General features: G+C 38.2%; 1 protein-coding gene across 1 annotated transcript in view; it reads right to left on the reverse strand.

The window, feature by feature from the left end:
- Positions 1-685: 685 nt before the first annotated feature.
- The window catches only part of LOC116904347 (glyceraldehyde-3-phosphate dehydrogenase-like), a 31,922-nt gene continuing 14,573 nt past the window's right edge, over positions 686-18,034 (reverse strand). Inside the window, exon 2 of the mRNA XM_032907241.1 lies at positions 686-1,216. Coding sequence (XP_032763132.1) covers positions 686-1,216 — 531 coding nt within the window. The remainder of the gene's footprint in view (positions 1,217-18,034) is intronic.

Genomic DNA, 18,034 nt, shown 5'->3' on the forward strand with positions numbered 1-18,034 from the left:
CTGAGAATGGAGTCACCATTGGAGGAGTCAGAGAAAGGATTGAAGGAACTGAAGGGGCTTGTAGCCCCATAAGAACAACAATATCAACCAACCAGAGCTCCCAGGGACTGAACCACTACCCAAAGAGTACACATGGAGGGACCCATGACTCCAGCTGCATATATAGCAGAGGATGGCCTTGTTGGGAACCAATGGGAGGAGAAGCCCTTGGTTCTGCCAAGGCTGGACACTCCCATTGTAGGGGAAACTCAGGTCAGGGAGCCAGGAAGGGGTGGGTGGTTTGGTGGGGGAACACCCTCATACAAGAAGGGGGAGGGTAGATGGGATGGGAGTTTACGGACAGGAAACTGGTAAAGAGAATAACATTTGAAATGTAAATTTAAAAATTCAATTAAAAATCAGAATTAAAAAAAAGTATTTTAATGTTTTGGGGGTTTATAAAAATGAATCCTTTTTACTTAACTCCTTAAATTAATTAACTCAGAGTAAGTTTAACAGCAAATCTAATAATTAGTGAAGATAACAGCTTGCAACAGTCACAAAGCACAGTTCAGTATATGCAGTAGGATATAAAAATATATATATTTTTTTGGAGGCAGAGTCATAGATGCTGTAAGAAAGGCACTGAATTGACATGTTTATGTGGGTACATTTTATTTTTTCTGCAGGCGTATAGTGTACTTTATTAATGATATTCAAGTGAGTAGGGAGGGCTGCCTAGGCCCCTCCTATTATTGTGGGGGTCTGGGATGGAAATTCTGAGGAAGATGCTCAGTGTTGGGGGCCGAATGGGAACAGGAACTACCAGTGAGTCCTCAGTGTAGTGCGGGATGCCCTTTAGTGGGCCCTTGGATGTCTGCTTCACCACCTTCTTGATGTCATCAGACTTGGCAGGTTTTTCCAGGCGACATGTCAGATCCACAACGGATATGTTGTGGGTAGGAACATGGAAGGCCATGCCAGTGAGCTTCCCATTCAGCTCTGGGATGACCTTGCCCACGGCCTTGGTGGCATCAGTGGATGCAGGGGTGATGTTCTGGGTTGCCCCACGGACATCACGCCACAGCTTTCCATCCACAGTCTGAGTGGCAGTGATGGCATGGACTGTGTTTGTGAGCTCTTCTACGAAACCAAAGTTGAGGAGCAGAGTGCATTTTATATGCTCAGGGGCAACTTTTACAAATGACTCTGGTATTTTGATCACTCTGCACTTGATCTTAGCCAAAAGGCCGAGAAGCGATTTTGATTACTCTGAGTTTGAATTAATTCACATTCTAATGTTATACTTTAAAGATGTTAACTACAATCTCCAATGAAGAATGAATTCTAAAAATGAAGAATGAAGATCGAGTACAGAATTTAACTGTTTTATTACAAGGTCAAATATGGGGTTGGAAAGACAATTCCGTACCCAAGAGTACTTGCTGCTCTTTCAGCAGACCCAGGTTCAGGTCCCAGCACCATTAACTGCCTGTAACTCCAGTTCCAGGAGAACTGACACTCTTATATGGTTTCTATGAATACTGCAAGCATTTGTTGCACATAAATTAACATAAGCACATAGATGCATAAATAAATGTAAATTAAATATGTATACTTATGCATAGAATTACACGTAGTATAGAATTCCATGACACAGACAGTTAATTGTATGATACCTTATAACTTTTTCAGAAATTCCTTATTTTATTTAACCCTCTTGCCTCCTGCCTTTGTATTATCTCTCCCTTCTCTCTAAAGACCCCCTCTTTTTCCCATTTCTCCAGTCTGCGTATTTATATCCTGCTATGCCTCCTCTTTAATGTTTGCACAAAACCCACACCAGCAAGGATACATTTTTACTTTCTAGGACTATTCAGTTTCCTACAGGATATATACTCAGATCTGAATATTTCGAGTTTTCACATCTGAGCTGACAATGTACTTTCCAAGAGTCAAAGTTCATTTAACAAAAACCTCAATACTAGGTATGAAAAAATCCTCTTTGGAATTGGTGGTCAGGGTTGTCCAAAAGATTCCTCAAATATACCAGACTATTATTCTTGCCCTTATTTGCTCTCCAACAATGGAAGTTAAGCCCATATTGTTGAAGAAACCATGCACGTCAGAAAAAGGACCCACAAGCCCCTGAGCTGAAATTAACCTGAATGCCTCCTCTATGGGGAGAATTTTTCATAGTACCAGAAGACATTTTGAAAGCTTCCAAAGGAAGGAAGCAATAAACATTCCTACCAAGCTATAACACATACAAATGATTATAATAACCAGCATTGCATGATAATCTTAAGCGTATCACAGTGGCACAGACATCTTGGTGGTAACCTTCTAACCTGACTGACAACCTTCTCAACAAGTGGCAAATTATGCCTGGTTACTTGAAAGTTGGCCAAGCACCTAAGTCTAGTGAAGTTATGAAATTTAAAGGAAAAGCTACAACTACCACTTTACTAAACCAGCATAAACCTAACCACATTCTAAGTTCTATATCTCTCTTATACCCACAGAGAAGTGTAGTTTTCACCTCATCAAAGAAAGTTTTTCAGCAAAAGGAAATTATTAAACTACAATCAACTATCAACCACAATGCAAAGTTGAAGTTGTGGAGCCCAATCCCAATAGATACATCTGCAAATCAACCCAAGCCTGAAGCTAGGGCACACTGTGGATGAGGGGCTTAGAGGATTGCATGAACAAGAGGACCCAGGGTATGCTGGGATATTGTGTCTCTCCTAGGAATGTCAAAAGCAATATCCATAGTTTCATGAACATGATGTCAGAACATGAGTTAAACAAGAGCAGCAATAGACTTGCCAAAGTAAATGAGGGAAGGACCACAAGAAACTAGAGGCAGCTAAGAAATCCTCAGAATGGAAAAAAGATACTTTCCCAGGAAAGAGTTAATCATTTAGTATCCAATACCAAATGATCAGCTCTGAAAATAAATAATTAACAAGATACAGAATGAACAGGTTATATTTAGGAAAATATATATGTATACATATATACATATATGAATGTAAAACCAATTAATAAAAGTAGATGGCAGGAATTTGCAGGAATGTGAAGTGTATATAAAAGGGCTTTGAAAGAGGAAAGGAAAGAGGTAAATAACATAATTAGATTATAATCTCAAATTAAAAGTAATAAAATATAAATATTACATAATATTAAGACAAAAATGTCAGTAAGACATAGAAGTAAGTGATAATGCAAACTATAGAATAAAAAGCAAATAGACAGAGGAAATGGTACTGTCAAGACATTAGAACTAAATCTCTTTATATCAATAGTCTCTTTAACTATAAGTGGATTAACTTTTATAGTAGAAAAATTAGAGATTGTCAGGGTTGATAAAATGTTGCATACAATCTATCGACATACTGCCTACAAATTCTCATGTAAAATAAAAATAGTACACAAACAGATTGAAAACTAAAATTAGAAGTCTTGTATCTTGCATACATAATATATGAATGAGAATAATAAATATAATAAAATGGGCAGAAGTATCCATGTGGCAATAAAGTTATAAAAATTAAAAATACTGATATATCTTACCACAGAAAACCCAAGAAAATGATACAAAATCTGTCAAAACTGAAGAAATGAACATTTGGGCTATTAGAGCTTAAGACTGCAGTCCCAACTCTCAACCAGATAGGAAATAAAAATGTGAAACAGAATAATAGACTAACTACATCAAGCAACCATGGACAAAGTACTAAATCCAAAAACTGAATTGGGTAAGATGACTACTCATTGTCAAATCTTGGATCTAGGAAGGCTTGGTATCTTTATATTGTGATCCCAAGTATGTCAACTGGGTATCAAAAAAAAAAAGAAAGGAAAATGTTAAATCAAATAAAATATGGAATATATGAACTACAGGAAGTCTGACAAAAAACATCATTTTAGCCTTTTATGGTTGATTTAAACAGTCAAAATCTCTAATATATATTATATATTTATTAGATGCTGAGAAAGCATTTAGCAAAATTCAACACCCCTTCATGATAGAAGTTCTAGAAAGAACAGGAATTCAAGGCCCATTCCTAAACAAAGTAAAAGCCATATACAGCAAACCAGTAGCTAACATTAAACTAAGTGGAGAGAAACTTGATGCAATCCCACTAAAATCAGGGACTAGACAATGCTGCCCATTCTCTCCCTACTTATTCAATATAGTACTTGAAATACTAGCCAGAGGAATCAGACAAATAAAGGGGGTCCAAAAGATACAAATTGGAAAAGAAGAAGTCAAAATATCACTATTTGCAGATGATATGATAGTATAATTAAGTGACCCCAAAAGTTCCACCAGAGAACTACTAAAACTGATAAACACCTTCAGCAAAATGGCTAGGTATAAAATTAACTCAAACAAATCAGTAGCCTTCCTCTACTCAAAGGATAAACAGGCTGAGAAAGAAATTATAGAAATGATATCCTTCACAATTGTCCCAAATAATATAAAATACCTTTGTGTGACTAACCAAGCAAGTGAAAGAACTGTATGAAAAGAACTTAAAGTGTCTGAAGAAAGAAATTGAAGATCTCAGAAGATGAAAAGACCTCCCATGCTCATTGATTGGCAGGATTAATATAGTAAAAATGGCCATTTGCCAAAAGCAATCTACAGGATAGCAATCCAGGATAGCAAAAACTATACTCAACAATGAAAGAACTTTTGGGGCAATCACCATCCCTGACTTCAAGCCATATTACAGAGCAATAGTGAAAAAAAAACTCTATGGTATTGGCACTGAGACAGGCAGGTAGAGCAGTGAAATAGAATTAAAGGTTCAGAAATGAACCCACACACCTATGGTCACACACCTTGATCGTTGACAAAGGAGCTAAAACCATCCAATGGTAAAAAGATAGCATTTTCAACAAATGGTGCTGGTTCAACTGGAGGTCAGCATGTAGAAGAATGCAGATCAATCCATTTTTATTGCCCTGTACAAAGCTTAAGTCCAAATGGATCAAGGACCTCCACATCAAACCAGATACACTCAAACTATTAGAAGAAAAAGTGGGGAAGAGTCTCAAGCACATGGGCACTGGGGAAAGTTTCCTGAAAAACATACCAATGGCTTATGCTCTAAGATCAAGAATCGACAAATGGGACCTCATAAAACTGCAAAGCTTCTGTAAGGCAAAGGACACTGTCATTAGGACGAATCGGCAACCAACAGATTGGGAAAAGATCTTTACCAATCCTACAACAGATAGAGGCCTTATATCCAAAATATACAAAGAACTCAAGAAGTTAGACTCCAAAGAGCCAAATAACCCTATTAAAAAATGGGGTACAGAACTAAACAAAGAATTCTCAGCTGAGGAATTTTGAATGGCTGAGAAGCACCTACAGAAATGTTCAACATCGTTAGTCATAAGGGAAATGCGTATCAAACAACCCTGAGATTCCACCTCACACCAATCACGATGGCTAAGACAAAAAATTCAGGTGACAGCAGGTGCTGGCGAGGATGTGGAGAAAGAGGAACACTCCTCCATTGTTGGTGGGATTGCAGACTGGGACAACCATTCTGGAAATCAGTCTGGAGGTTCTTCAGAAAATTGGACATTGCACTAACTGAGGACCCAGCTATACCTCTCCTGGACATATATCCTAAGATGCTCCACATACAACAAATACACATGCTCCACTATGTTCATAGCAGCCTTATTTATAATACCCAGAATCTGGAAAGAACCCAGATGCCCTTCAACAGAGGAATGGATTCAGAAAATGTGGTACATCTACACAATGGAGTACTACTCAGCTATCAAAAACAATGACTTCATGAAATTCTTAGGCAAATGGATTGAACTAGAAAATATCATCCTGAGTGAGGTAACCCAATCACAGAAAAACGCACATGGTATGCATTCATTGATAAGTGGATATTCGCCCAAAAGTTCAAATTATCCATGATACAATCCACAGACCACAAGAAGCTCAAGAAGGATAATCAAAATGAGGAGGCTTCACTCCTTCTTAAAGGGGGGAACAAAAATATCTATAGGAGGGGGTATGGAAGCAAAGTTTGGAGTGAAGACTGAAGGAATGGATATTCAGAGCCAGCCCCATAGGTGGACTATATATTTACAGCCACTGAAACTAGATAAGATTGATGAAGCTAAGAAGTGCATGCTTAGAAGAATTAGATATAGATCTCTCCTGAGAAACACAGCCAGAGCATGTAAAATACAGAGGTGAACACAAGAAGCAAACCATTGAACTGAGAATGGATCCCCATTGGAGGAAATAGAGAAAGGATTTAAAGAGCTGAAGGGGCTTGCAACCCCATAAGAACAACAATTCCAAACCTTCCAGAGCTTCCAGGGACTTAACTACTACCCAAAGACTATACATGGACTGACCCAGGGCTCCAACTGCATATCTAGCAGAGGATGGCCTTGTTGGGCACCAGTGGAAGAGAAAGTCCTTTGTCCTGCCAAGGTTGTACCCCTAGTGCAGGGGAATGTAAGGGCGCTTGGTAAGGGGGGATGGACAGGGGGAACACCCTTATGGAGGAGGAGGAAGTGATAGGGGGCTTATGGACAGGAAACTGGGAAAGGGAATAACATTTGAAATATAAATAAAGAAATATATCCAATAAAAATATTTATAAAAATGAAAGAAAATTGTATCTACAAAAAAATCTGAATTCATAAAAAATCAAATTCTCTAATGCTCTTTTGAGCAGTGTCTTTCTTACTCAATAGAATTAACTTAATTCTCTAAATAAGTCTCAGTCATGATTTAAAGGGTAAATTTGTCCAATTACTTAAGATTTCACCAGTTTTAGATGCATGATGCTAGGATCTTAGTGAAGTTTTGGATACATCCAAGTTATAACATCCAAATCCATAATATAAAAAAAAAGAGTATAGTCTGAAAATGCTAGCCCAAAAGAATGTGGTGGCCATCATTAATAACACATTAGAGAAATTCCATTTCTTGCTTGAATCACTAATGTTTAACTTATGCTCTCCAATTCCAACTGGAACATATATGCCACGCATCTGCCTGTTCTTGATTGGACTGTTTGTTCATTGACTTATATATAGCCATTAGTTATCAATAACTATATGATCAAGTTGTTCCATCCTAATTTTATATGGCAAACAGAAGCCATGGCAAACTCATGATTTGCATTAATTTCTTATCTTTCTCATGGCTATGATAAGATGCCTGAGAACAAACATCCTAAGGAAAGAAGGGGTTAATTTGGTTCAGTCCATTATGTCAGAAAGTGAAAGCATCCAGAGCTTGAGGGACCTTATGACCTTACATCCTCAAGCACGAGGCAGACAGTAGTGTACACTGATGCTCAGTTCTCCTTTCTACTCAGTCTAGATCCCAAGCCTATAGAATGATGTCACCCTTATTTACCTCAATTAAACTAACCTAGAAAATACCTCAGAGCCATAGTCAAAAATGTGTCCCCCTTACGATTCTAAATTCTAACAAGTTGAAAATCAAGGTTAACTATCATTAGATGACAATTGACTCATGAATTATACTAAATGTGAAGTAGCATAATGACCTGTTTCAAGCCCTCCATGTGCATTTTCATATTGATTATTCTCAATGTATCTTTGAAGTAATTTGGGCTCATAAAACACCACTCTATGAGACAGTCGTCCTATTCTGCAGGAGAAATATTTGTAGGTATATGTAACTTGTGGAGGGGATTAAACTACGCATAGCATGGGAAGAGAATTTGTTGCAAAGCCAGAAAGGTTACCTGCTGTTACAGATGAGGTTACCCTAGGCAAAGCCACTGACATATGAAATGAGGAATATTTGCTGAAGTTTTATAATGCATGTCCCTGCAGATGTGGTGTATTTTATCTAAAATCAGCTGAGAGTTTCCACTTCAAAATATAAGAAATAGGCTTTTTTCCCTTTCTAAACTGAGGGCTTAGAAGGAGACCTGGGGAAATGCAGATGTCTAGGAGATTAGTGTTTCAGACTACGGGGTGACGAGGTTAAGCCACTGACACGGCCCCTCACCTCTTAGCAGATCCCTCACTGGGAGGATAGAATACTGTAGGGAAAGACTGGTATATTTCATGCATGTGATCATCAACAGACCTAAAATCCTTCTCCCTACTGAGGAAGAGCCAATAAGAAAACAGACAAAGGACTGTAAATGGAGCACCAGTTCCCCCTGCAATAAATAAGAAAACAGACAAAGAACTGTAAATGGAGCACCAGTTCCCCCTGTGGTAAAAAAAAAAAATGTAGCTGCTAAAATACTGCTCACATAATTGCCTGCATTTTATTCTATGTAGAAAGCCCTTCTTTGAGAAATCAAGGTAACAGAACACAACATCACTCTTTTCAGCTAACTCAAACTGGACTAATAATTGAAATCAAATACTCCAATTCTCTATATTTGTCCTTAGTCCTCAATATGCAAAGCATTACTTGTCACTGCAAAGTTAAATCTATGGTTGTCTTTGCCCTGTAAAAAGCCCATAATTCAATCACCCTCAGGTACTCAGAAGCAAAGCCAACTGCCATTGTGTGTCTATCCACCAGACTAAGTATGGAATGAAGTGTGTTTCTCCATTTCTGCTGAACGAGGAGAAATCAGAAAACATAACTTAGCTGTTTGCACCAGAAAAATCCAAGTCCTGAAACCCCAAGTGTAAACAACCTGGTCGGTGCACTCACTAAGAAAGCCAGTTTGGGTTTTATTGGTTACTTCATACTCACATGTGGTGACTACCATGTCAAAGTCCTTTTAACAAAGAGGGGATAATTCAAACTCTGCAGAGTCTACTGGAATCTGCAACTTTCAACTTTAAAAGGTCTTCTCTAAAAGGTGTGTTTGTCCATTGGTTGTACAAGTGACCCTATTCAAACCATAATACTACAAGCCTTTGCTTGTTCCAAATGTCATTGCCCTGGGAGGATTCTGCTAAGGGGATTTTATTAGTTACTACAGTAGAAGTAAGGAATTTAGTTTTGGTTTTATGGTTTTGACATTTTCTGCTTGTTGTTCCTCTTTTAAAAATAATTGGGAGTAAATTAAAATTTACATTGGCTACAACTGGCAAACCCTTTCTCGGTGCCTTTGATATGTGAGTCCAGGGATAAACAAGTTGTGATCTGCACAGTCCAGTATTTAAGAATGATTTTGAATGTTTTTAAAAGCTTTCATATAGATTAAACAAGCTGAAACCTGAGGATTGACATCAACTCTGGGCCTGCCTGTCTCTACTATGAGGGCTATGGGTTCAGAGTAGGGATTAGAGATTTAACATCATTACCTCATCATGAAGAACAATACCAGTGCACCTGGCCAGGTCCCTTCATGGACCTCTATTATAGTTGCCCCATCTGACATCTTCTAAAAGTATCTTCTTTCAGGTACCCAGAATATGTTTCTATTCTAATAGATTTATAAACACTGTGCTTTACTTGAACATGTGAATGTTAGCATGCAATTGTATATTTTAAATAATCCTAACTATCATTGTTTGTAAATAAAATTGTATTCTCATTATCCATCCTTTATGGCCACCAAGTCAAGCATAGCTTCAAAATGGAAATGGATAGGTTCAGATATTTATGAGCTATTTGTTGTTCCACTATCAAATATACGTTCTAAGTCTTTGCAGAAAATTTTAAGATTTTAAGTCACATCAATATGATAGATGAAATACACAAAGCAGCAGTAGCTAGATTATAAGTGACAATAGAAATCTGACCTGTAACCTTGGTAACCAACCCTATAGATTATGACTGCAACCTCTGCAACCAATGCTCAGGATGTGTTGAACATAAGTTTTCATAATTTCCTTATGGTTTTAACATAAGACCAATCATAGACAGTCAGATATGTTTCTAAGCATGTCAGTTAGAACACCTAACTTGTAGTTACACCACCCACTCAGGCACACTGGAGTCTTCCCCTTCTCTACTCTGAAGATTCTCCCCAGCCTGCTTGGCTTGAGTATTATCTGACTCCAAATAATGCTGACTAACTCCTTTGCTGTAGCAAGCACTACATAAGTATAACATGCCTGGTTCCATTTGTGTAGCTATACTTGTTGTGGTGGTTGTTTTTGTTAATTTATTTATTCACTTTCCGTCCCAATTGCAGCCCCTTCCCCTCCTCTCCTCTCAAGCCCACCCTTAAAAATCCCTCTTTTTCTCTTCAGAGAAGGGGAAGCTTCCCCATTGGGCACCACCTGACTCTGGGACTTCAAGTCACAGCAGGAATTCCAGTGGAGGGAAGGAGACATCAATCCACCTAAAACCTTCAACGCAAAATTTGTCCTGCCTACACGATGGCTCTTTTTTTTTAAGGGTAAAACTAAACAAACTTGATTGGCATGCTTACCCCTTTGCTTTTGGTTCTTGTGATGAATGAATCAGTGTAACACATACCTCCATGGAGATATTTCTCTTTTTCCTTGGTGCAAGTTGACCTTGCTGTGGATGGTTTTGGGTATCTTTAACTCACTTACAGTGAAAGCCTCTAGTGCCACCAGATCCTGGGCAGGTAGGGACTGCAGAGGTATGAGGAAGCATTGCTTTGTTAGTTCAGTAGTGTTGTAGCTTTCTCTACTTTGACCTGTTTTATTTTCATTTTTCCTTGATTGGAAATATGTGTTCAGTGCCAGAGTAATGTATTTGAAATCTGAAGAATGAATATTGATCACAAACACTGAATCATAACTTAGACAGAATGACAGTAATAAAGCAGGAATCAACTGCTAGGTTCCGGAGGAATGTGGTGTAGTTCCTACACAAAATTGTGTGTCTTTGAATGATAAGAACCATGACATGAAATACTGACTTTTTTCAGAGTATTAAGTCAGGTGGTAACAAAGGCTACACAAACAGATTATAGCTGCTAACATCACAACAAAACATCTCACAGCTTTTGCCTTAAGTAAATACCTCACAGAGGCTCAACCTTCAATCAGCTCTCCTAAACATTTAATAGCATCTGAGTGAAAATTGCTATCCACAGAATGATTCAAATATTCATATTATACAGACACTAGCAATAAATATACCTAATCAAATGATCATGTTTGAGTTTGTTTATGTAGTGAATTACATTGATGGTTTTTCATATATTAACCATTCCTGCATCCCTGGGAGAAAGCCTACTTGATCATAATGAATGATTGTTTTGATGTGTTCTTGGATTGGGTTTGCAAGAATTTTATTGAGTATTTTTGCATCAATATTCATAAAGGAAATTGAACTGAAGTTCTCTTCCTTTGTTGGGTCTTTGTGTGGTTTTGGTGTAAGAGTAATTGTGGCTTCATGAGACACAATGAAAGTGGAACTAAGAGGAGAACTCATAGCTCTGAATGCCTGCAAAAAGAAACAGGAGAGATCACATGTCAGCAGTTTGACATCACACCTAAAAGCTCTAGAACAAAAAGAAATAAATAAACCCAAGAGGAGTAGAAGGCAGGAAATAATCAAACTCAGAACTGAAATCAACCAAGTAGAAACAAAAAAGACTATACAAAGAATCTACAAAACAGGAGCTAGTTCTTTGAGAAAATCAACAAGATAGATGAACCCTTACCCAGACTAAACAAAGGGCACAGAGTATGTATCCAAAATAAGAAAATCAGAAATGAAAAGGGAGACATAACAGCAGAATCTGAGGGAATTCAAAAAACATCAGATCCTACTACAAAACCCTATATTCAACAAAACTGGAAAATCTGGAGGAAATGGACAATTTTCTAGACCAGGTATGAAAGTTAAACCAGGAACAGATAAACCATTTAAACAACCCCATAACTCCTAAAGAAATAGAAGCAATCATTAAAGGTCTCCCAACAAAAAAGAGCCCAGGTCCAGACGGGTTCAGTGCAGAATTCTATCAGACCTTCATCGAAGACCTCATAGCAATATTATCCAAACTATTCCACAAAATAGAAACAGATGGAGCACTATCAAATTCCTTCTAACTGTACTATGTATTCAATTATTTGTACAAGTATCATCACACACATTCTAATTTCAATTAATATTTTCCTTTTACTACCACTGATATTAACCAAAATCATAGGGAATAGAATATACTCGATCAAATACATACAAAACAACCTGGAGATACAATGGGTAGTGAGGAAGAAAAATTTGCTATTAGGAATGAACAGTTTGACTTTTTTCCCAAGAACATATTTTACTCCTGAAAGACTATATTAAAACTTTAAATTTTCTTACTATTGAAGAGTTGTATTTAATACCATGGACACCTTGTAAATAAGAAAATATAACAAATTTTAAAACTCTGCAGTCAGAATGACTAAGATCAAAAACTCAGGTGACAACAGATGCTGCAAGGATGTGGAGAAAGAGAAACACTCCTCCATTGTTGGTGGGATTGCAAGCTGGTACAACCCTTCTGGAAATCAGTCTGGATGTTCCTCATTAAATTGGACATTCCACTACCTAAGGATCCAGCTATACCTCTCCTGGGTATATACCCAAAAGATGCTCTAACATAGAACAAAGATACATGCTCCACTATGTTCATAGCAGCCTTATTTATAATAGCCAGAAGCTGGAAAGAACCCAGATGCCCTTCAACAGAGGAATGGATACAGAAAATGTGTTACATCTATACAATGGAGTACTACTCAGCTATCAAAAACGATGACTTCATGAAATTCATAGGCAAATAGATCGGAACTAAAAATATCCTGAGTGAGGTAACCCAATCACAGAAAAACACACACGGTATGCACTCATTGATAAGTGAATATTAGTCCAAAAGCTCAAATTATCCAAGATACAATCCACAGACCACATGAAGCTCAAGAAGAAGGATGACCAAAGTGTGAATGCTTCACTCCTTCTTAAAAGGGGGAACAAAAATATTCATAGGAGGGGATATGGTGGCAGAATTTAGAGGAAAGAGTGAAGGAATGGCCATTCAGAGCCTGACCCACATTGATACACAACCCATATATATACAGCTTCCAAAACTAGATGATATTGATGAAGCTAAGAAGTGCGAGTTGACAGGAGCCTGTTATAGCTGTCCCTTGAGAGGCACAACTAGAGCATGACAAATACAGAGGTGAATGCTAGCAGCAAACCATTGAACTAAGAACAGGATCCCTGTTGGAGGAATTAAAGAAAGGATTGAAAGGGGGCTTGCAACCCCATAACAACAACAATGCCAACCAACCAGAGCTCCCAGGGACTAAACCACTACCCATGGACTGCATATGTAGCAGAGGATGGCTTTGTTGGGCACCAATGGAAGGAGAAACCCTTGGTCCTGAGAAGGATGGACTCCCCAGTGTAGGGCAATGTCAGGGGACAGGCTGGGAGGGTGGTTGGTGAGGAGAACACCTCTATAGAAGAAGAAGGGGGATGGAATTGGGGCCTTATGTCCAGGAAGCCAGGAAAGTGAATAACATTTGAAATGTAAATAAAAAATATCCAATAAAAAAAGAAGAAAATCATTACTCTTATTCCCAGGACTAGCAAGGATTTAACAAAGAAAGTGTTGGGATGGCAAATTAATATGAAGCTTTTATGTAAGTGCATCATCTTGTTTCAAGACAAAAGCTGCAATTTATCTTAGTTATCATATTACATGCATTTTCACTTCACAGTCACAGATAAAATGCCCCAAGCCTGGATCACCCATAGACACTAAGATTGTCTTCACCCTGGACTACCATACCAGGTTTTGAGTCAACACATACATCAAGTCACCTGAAAGGCAAACCCATTCCTCACTCTGGGTCTGACTTCCCATCTTACTGAGCATATGGGAATATGATAGTGAATACGATCTGCATTTCTATCTTCATCAAAGTATCACTACAATCGAATAAGAGGATTGGAAGAACTAGGTCAGAACCTATCATGAATCTAATTTTGAAAATGTCAATGTTTATTCAGCAAGCTACAGTCAATGTGCTTTCCTGCCACCATGCCCCAACCTAAGGATTGTCCTAGAGTACACTAGAGTTTTGAACAAACAAAACAAAAAAAGTATGCCAATAAAGCAAAGCTCTGTTCATTAGCCCACTGTGCCCTCCATTCTCATTCTATTGATGACAGGCAAGAGCTGGATGCCTATCAGTGAGTGTACTAAAACGTGCATGCTCTGAGGACCATAACCTTTGTGTACTCTGCCCTTGCTTCTGATTTGGAAATTTACTGCTACCTTAGGGCAAACATATAGACGACACTTTTAGAAGCTAATATAAATGTCTAAGTGTTGTATGCTGTGTTCCTTTATCTTTAAATGAGATTGATAATGGTTGTTAGTTGAAGCTAATCCCAAATTCGGAATTTTTGTCCTCAGTATCTATTTCAGGAGAAGAATTTCAACATTTCTGAGAGAGAAATAATGGATCACCCAAGTTAGAGCAGCTTTGATCAGTTCTCACAGTACAACTAGTTTTTATTACACTGCATATTAGAAATGACTTTTGAATCTGAAGTGAGATTTACAAAGGTTCACAATTCTGGCCCAGTGATGCAGCTCTGAAGGTAAAGGTGTTTGCTGCCAAGTGTGAGGACTGGAGTTGAGTCCCTAAGACTTACATGGTGGGAAGGGCAAACCATGTACAGCATCTTGTCTTCTGATATCCAAATGCAGGCACATGCATATGTGCTCACAGGCATACATATACTAGACAGACAGACAGACAGATTTAAAAATTGTTTTGTCTCTGACCACAACTTCCTTTTCAATAATTAAGTTCGATTGTGTTAGGATCATATTTTACATATTCAAATCTTTATAGTTTTCTTTGGGAGAAAACGTCTTTCTTTCTTTGACCCCCTTTCCTCTGTTTTTTGACTGACTGTGTTTAAAATCTGCACTTTTCCATCTTTATTTCTGTCATTGAATTCTGGTTAAATTTGATTATTTACCAAAAAAGTACAAAGATATTTTTAATTGAAAATTATTACATTTATTTATTTTTGTGTTTATGTGAATGTGCCCAGAATGTGTATGGAAGTCAAGGGACCACTTGCAGGAGTCAGTTCTGTCATCCACGCTGTGAGACCCATTGTTTGAACTCAGTTCATTGAGCTTGGGAGCAGGCCCTTCAGTCTATCTCACTGACCCTAGAATTTCACTTTTTAAAAGTTAATTGAAATTTGTTTAGTAGCCTAAAATAGTATTTATTCTTGGAAAAATAACTTTACGAATATGTGAGTTTAGTCTTTAAGTCTAGTTGGTATCACTGTTTTAGTTTTATTTCTTGTGTTTGTCCTAAACATTACTGAAATTTCCATGTTTATGCCTCATTAGTGCTGTTAAAATTTCTACTTAGTACTTCGCTTCTGTCCATATCGAACACCCTGACACAAACATACACACACACACACACACACAGAGAGAGAGAGAGAGAGAGAGAGAGAGAGAGAGAGAGAGAGATGGTGGGGGGGAGTCAGAAACTGAATCAGAACCAGTGACAAAGAAACAGAATGAAAGACAAAGTCAATACTATGTAATTTCATGTTAGAAATAGGTTAACTGAAAATGATCAGCCCTAAAAACATACATACCAGTAACATTTTATGCACCGAACTTGTTATAGTTTAGAATATATATGTACACATAAATGCAGATAATAGCAAGGTAAAGAGGTCATGGATTTGCAGGTGAGTGGGGAGGGGTAGATGGGAAGTTTCAAAGGGACAAAAGAGAAAGGAGAACTGTGGTAGTTAAATTATAATCATAAAAAATGTTGGAATTCAAGATAACAATTATATCTGAATTGTGAAAATAATAGTGGAGAACAGGATAAGAAAACCAGAGCACAGGGTACTTTTTGCTGTTTCATTTGTTTGGGACTTGATTTTGTTTTATTTACACAAAGATGACACAAAGTGTAACTGCTTCCTAAAAAATTCCTTCAGGAGCTGAAGGGGTTTGCAACCCCATAGGAAGAACAATGTGAGCCATCCAGACCCCCCCCCCAGAGCTCCCAGAGACTAAACCACCAACCAAAGAGAACAAACGGAGGGGCCCATGACTCCAGCTGCATATGAAGCAGAGTATGACATCATCTGGCATCAATAGGGGGAGAAGCCCTTGGTCCTGTGAAGGCCCAATTTCCCAGTGTAGGGAATGCCAGGGTGTTGTGGTGGGAGTTGGTGGGTACAAGGGGAAGCATCCCCATAGAAGCAGAAGGAAGGGGCATGGGAGAGGGAGGGACCGGGAAATGGGATAACAATCAAAACGTAAATATATAAAATATCCAATATAAAATTCCTTCAGATATAAATATCTGTTCTTTCCTTGCATGATGGCCAATCACTATTGCCTCTGTGCCTCTTAGAGCTTATCCTGAGTAGGTAGGTAGACCTGCTTTGAAGATGCATAGCCTAATTCCCTTGAGTCTTGAGCTGTATAGAAAGGACAAGATTCAGTAAGCATGAGGGCTCCTGCCTCTTTTCTTCCAGAAAATACAGCATGAGCAGCTACTTCAAGCCCCTGTCATTCTGACGTCCCAGCCATGATAGACAGCACCCTGGAACTGCATGTTTTGTTTTAGAAAAGAAACTATGTATCATTGTATAAGGTATTTTTGAATCACAGGTTACCCTCTTAGAAAATACTTAAACAAATTCTATTAGTAAAACATTGAAAGAAAAAATATACCTTCTCCAGAGGATCTGGTTTCAAAATAATCCAAAGAGATTTAACACCCGAAACATAAGTGCCAGCTGAAAGAAAAAAAAGAATATTTCATAGTGATATTATTAAGCATTTTGTCTGATCTTCCTGATATAATGTTTCACCTACCCTTATTAAAATCCCATCTAATGTAAAAAATCAAATTTTATCTTTCATAGTGTTGAAGGATTGCCTATGCCACATTTCTTTCACATATCCTAACTCTTTCCCATGATATCTGTGAGACCGAAGGGCAGAGACAAATGAGAGGTACAAACACATCAAATTTAAACTCTAGGAACCTATGGAGGGAGCAGTGTTCATCTGTGTGGGTGTTGAGGTCCCTGCAGTATACTTCAGTGACTGTTACCAATGGCAACAAGCTCAAGTGAATACACTCTGATAGGAGGCAAACCTGCAACCGACAACATGGAAAGATCAAACAAAAATGTTTTATTTAGAATAGAATAGGCCTCCAGGGGCACTTCATGTTCTTTGCAGTTGGTTTATTTTATTTTCTCCTTACTTTTTAAATTCACCTGCTGCCTATGCTACCCCCCACCCCGTTGTACTGTAATTTATTACACTAAAGTCCAGTTTTTCTCTTCAGGTTTCTTAAAGCAGACAGTTACATTAGAACAAGTAGACAAATAATCACCCTGTAAACATCCTTCAGGAATGCTCACATTCATCATCTGGAATGCCTGGAGTGAGGGAACTTGGAATTACATCTATTGAGCGTGTTTAGTGCTGAGTACGATGATTTCACAAATGCCTTTAATGATTATGGTAGTCTTGTAGGAAAAGAAAAATGTGGCATTCTGCTTGCTGAATTTTGCTTTCTCTGGCTCCCAAGGAGTAAACTGGACAGCCACCAAAGGTGCCTAAAGGAAAAGGACTCAGCTGAGACCTAGTACACAGGAGGGGGTTACAGAGCCTAAGAACAAAAGGGTTCAGACTTCCACTGGGTGGCCACTGCTAGCACAGCCGGATTATCTGATATCTTAGAGCAGAAAGTCTCTTCCTAAACTTTCACTTCAAAGCTACTGTGAGTGGCTTCTTACTTGAAATCAGTTGTGAACCAAGCAACACCGCCTAGCCATGAAACCTCTAGGACTGATTGAGTACAGGTTTCATTCTGTATACCACCGGTTTCCTATAAAAAAGCATGCCTAGTATCAAATTAGTTCAATAATTGATCTTCAAATCAGGCCTTGGGTCTCTCTGGTCTCAACAGGAATCTCATAACAAATAATAGAACAAGGAGGAATCTATGGAAATGAAGCAGTTCAAAACAGCAAGCCACTTGATGGTGGGTAATAGACAGCAAACAGGCCAGATATAGTGTACTGTTACCATGACTAATAGTA

This window comes from Rattus rattus, chromosome 6 (genome assembly GCF_011064425.1).
Source record: "Rattus rattus isolate New Zealand chromosome 6, Rrattus_CSIRO_v1, whole genome shotgun sequence".
NCBI lineage: Eukaryota > Metazoa > Chordata > Mammalia > Rodentia > Muridae > Rattus > Rattus rattus.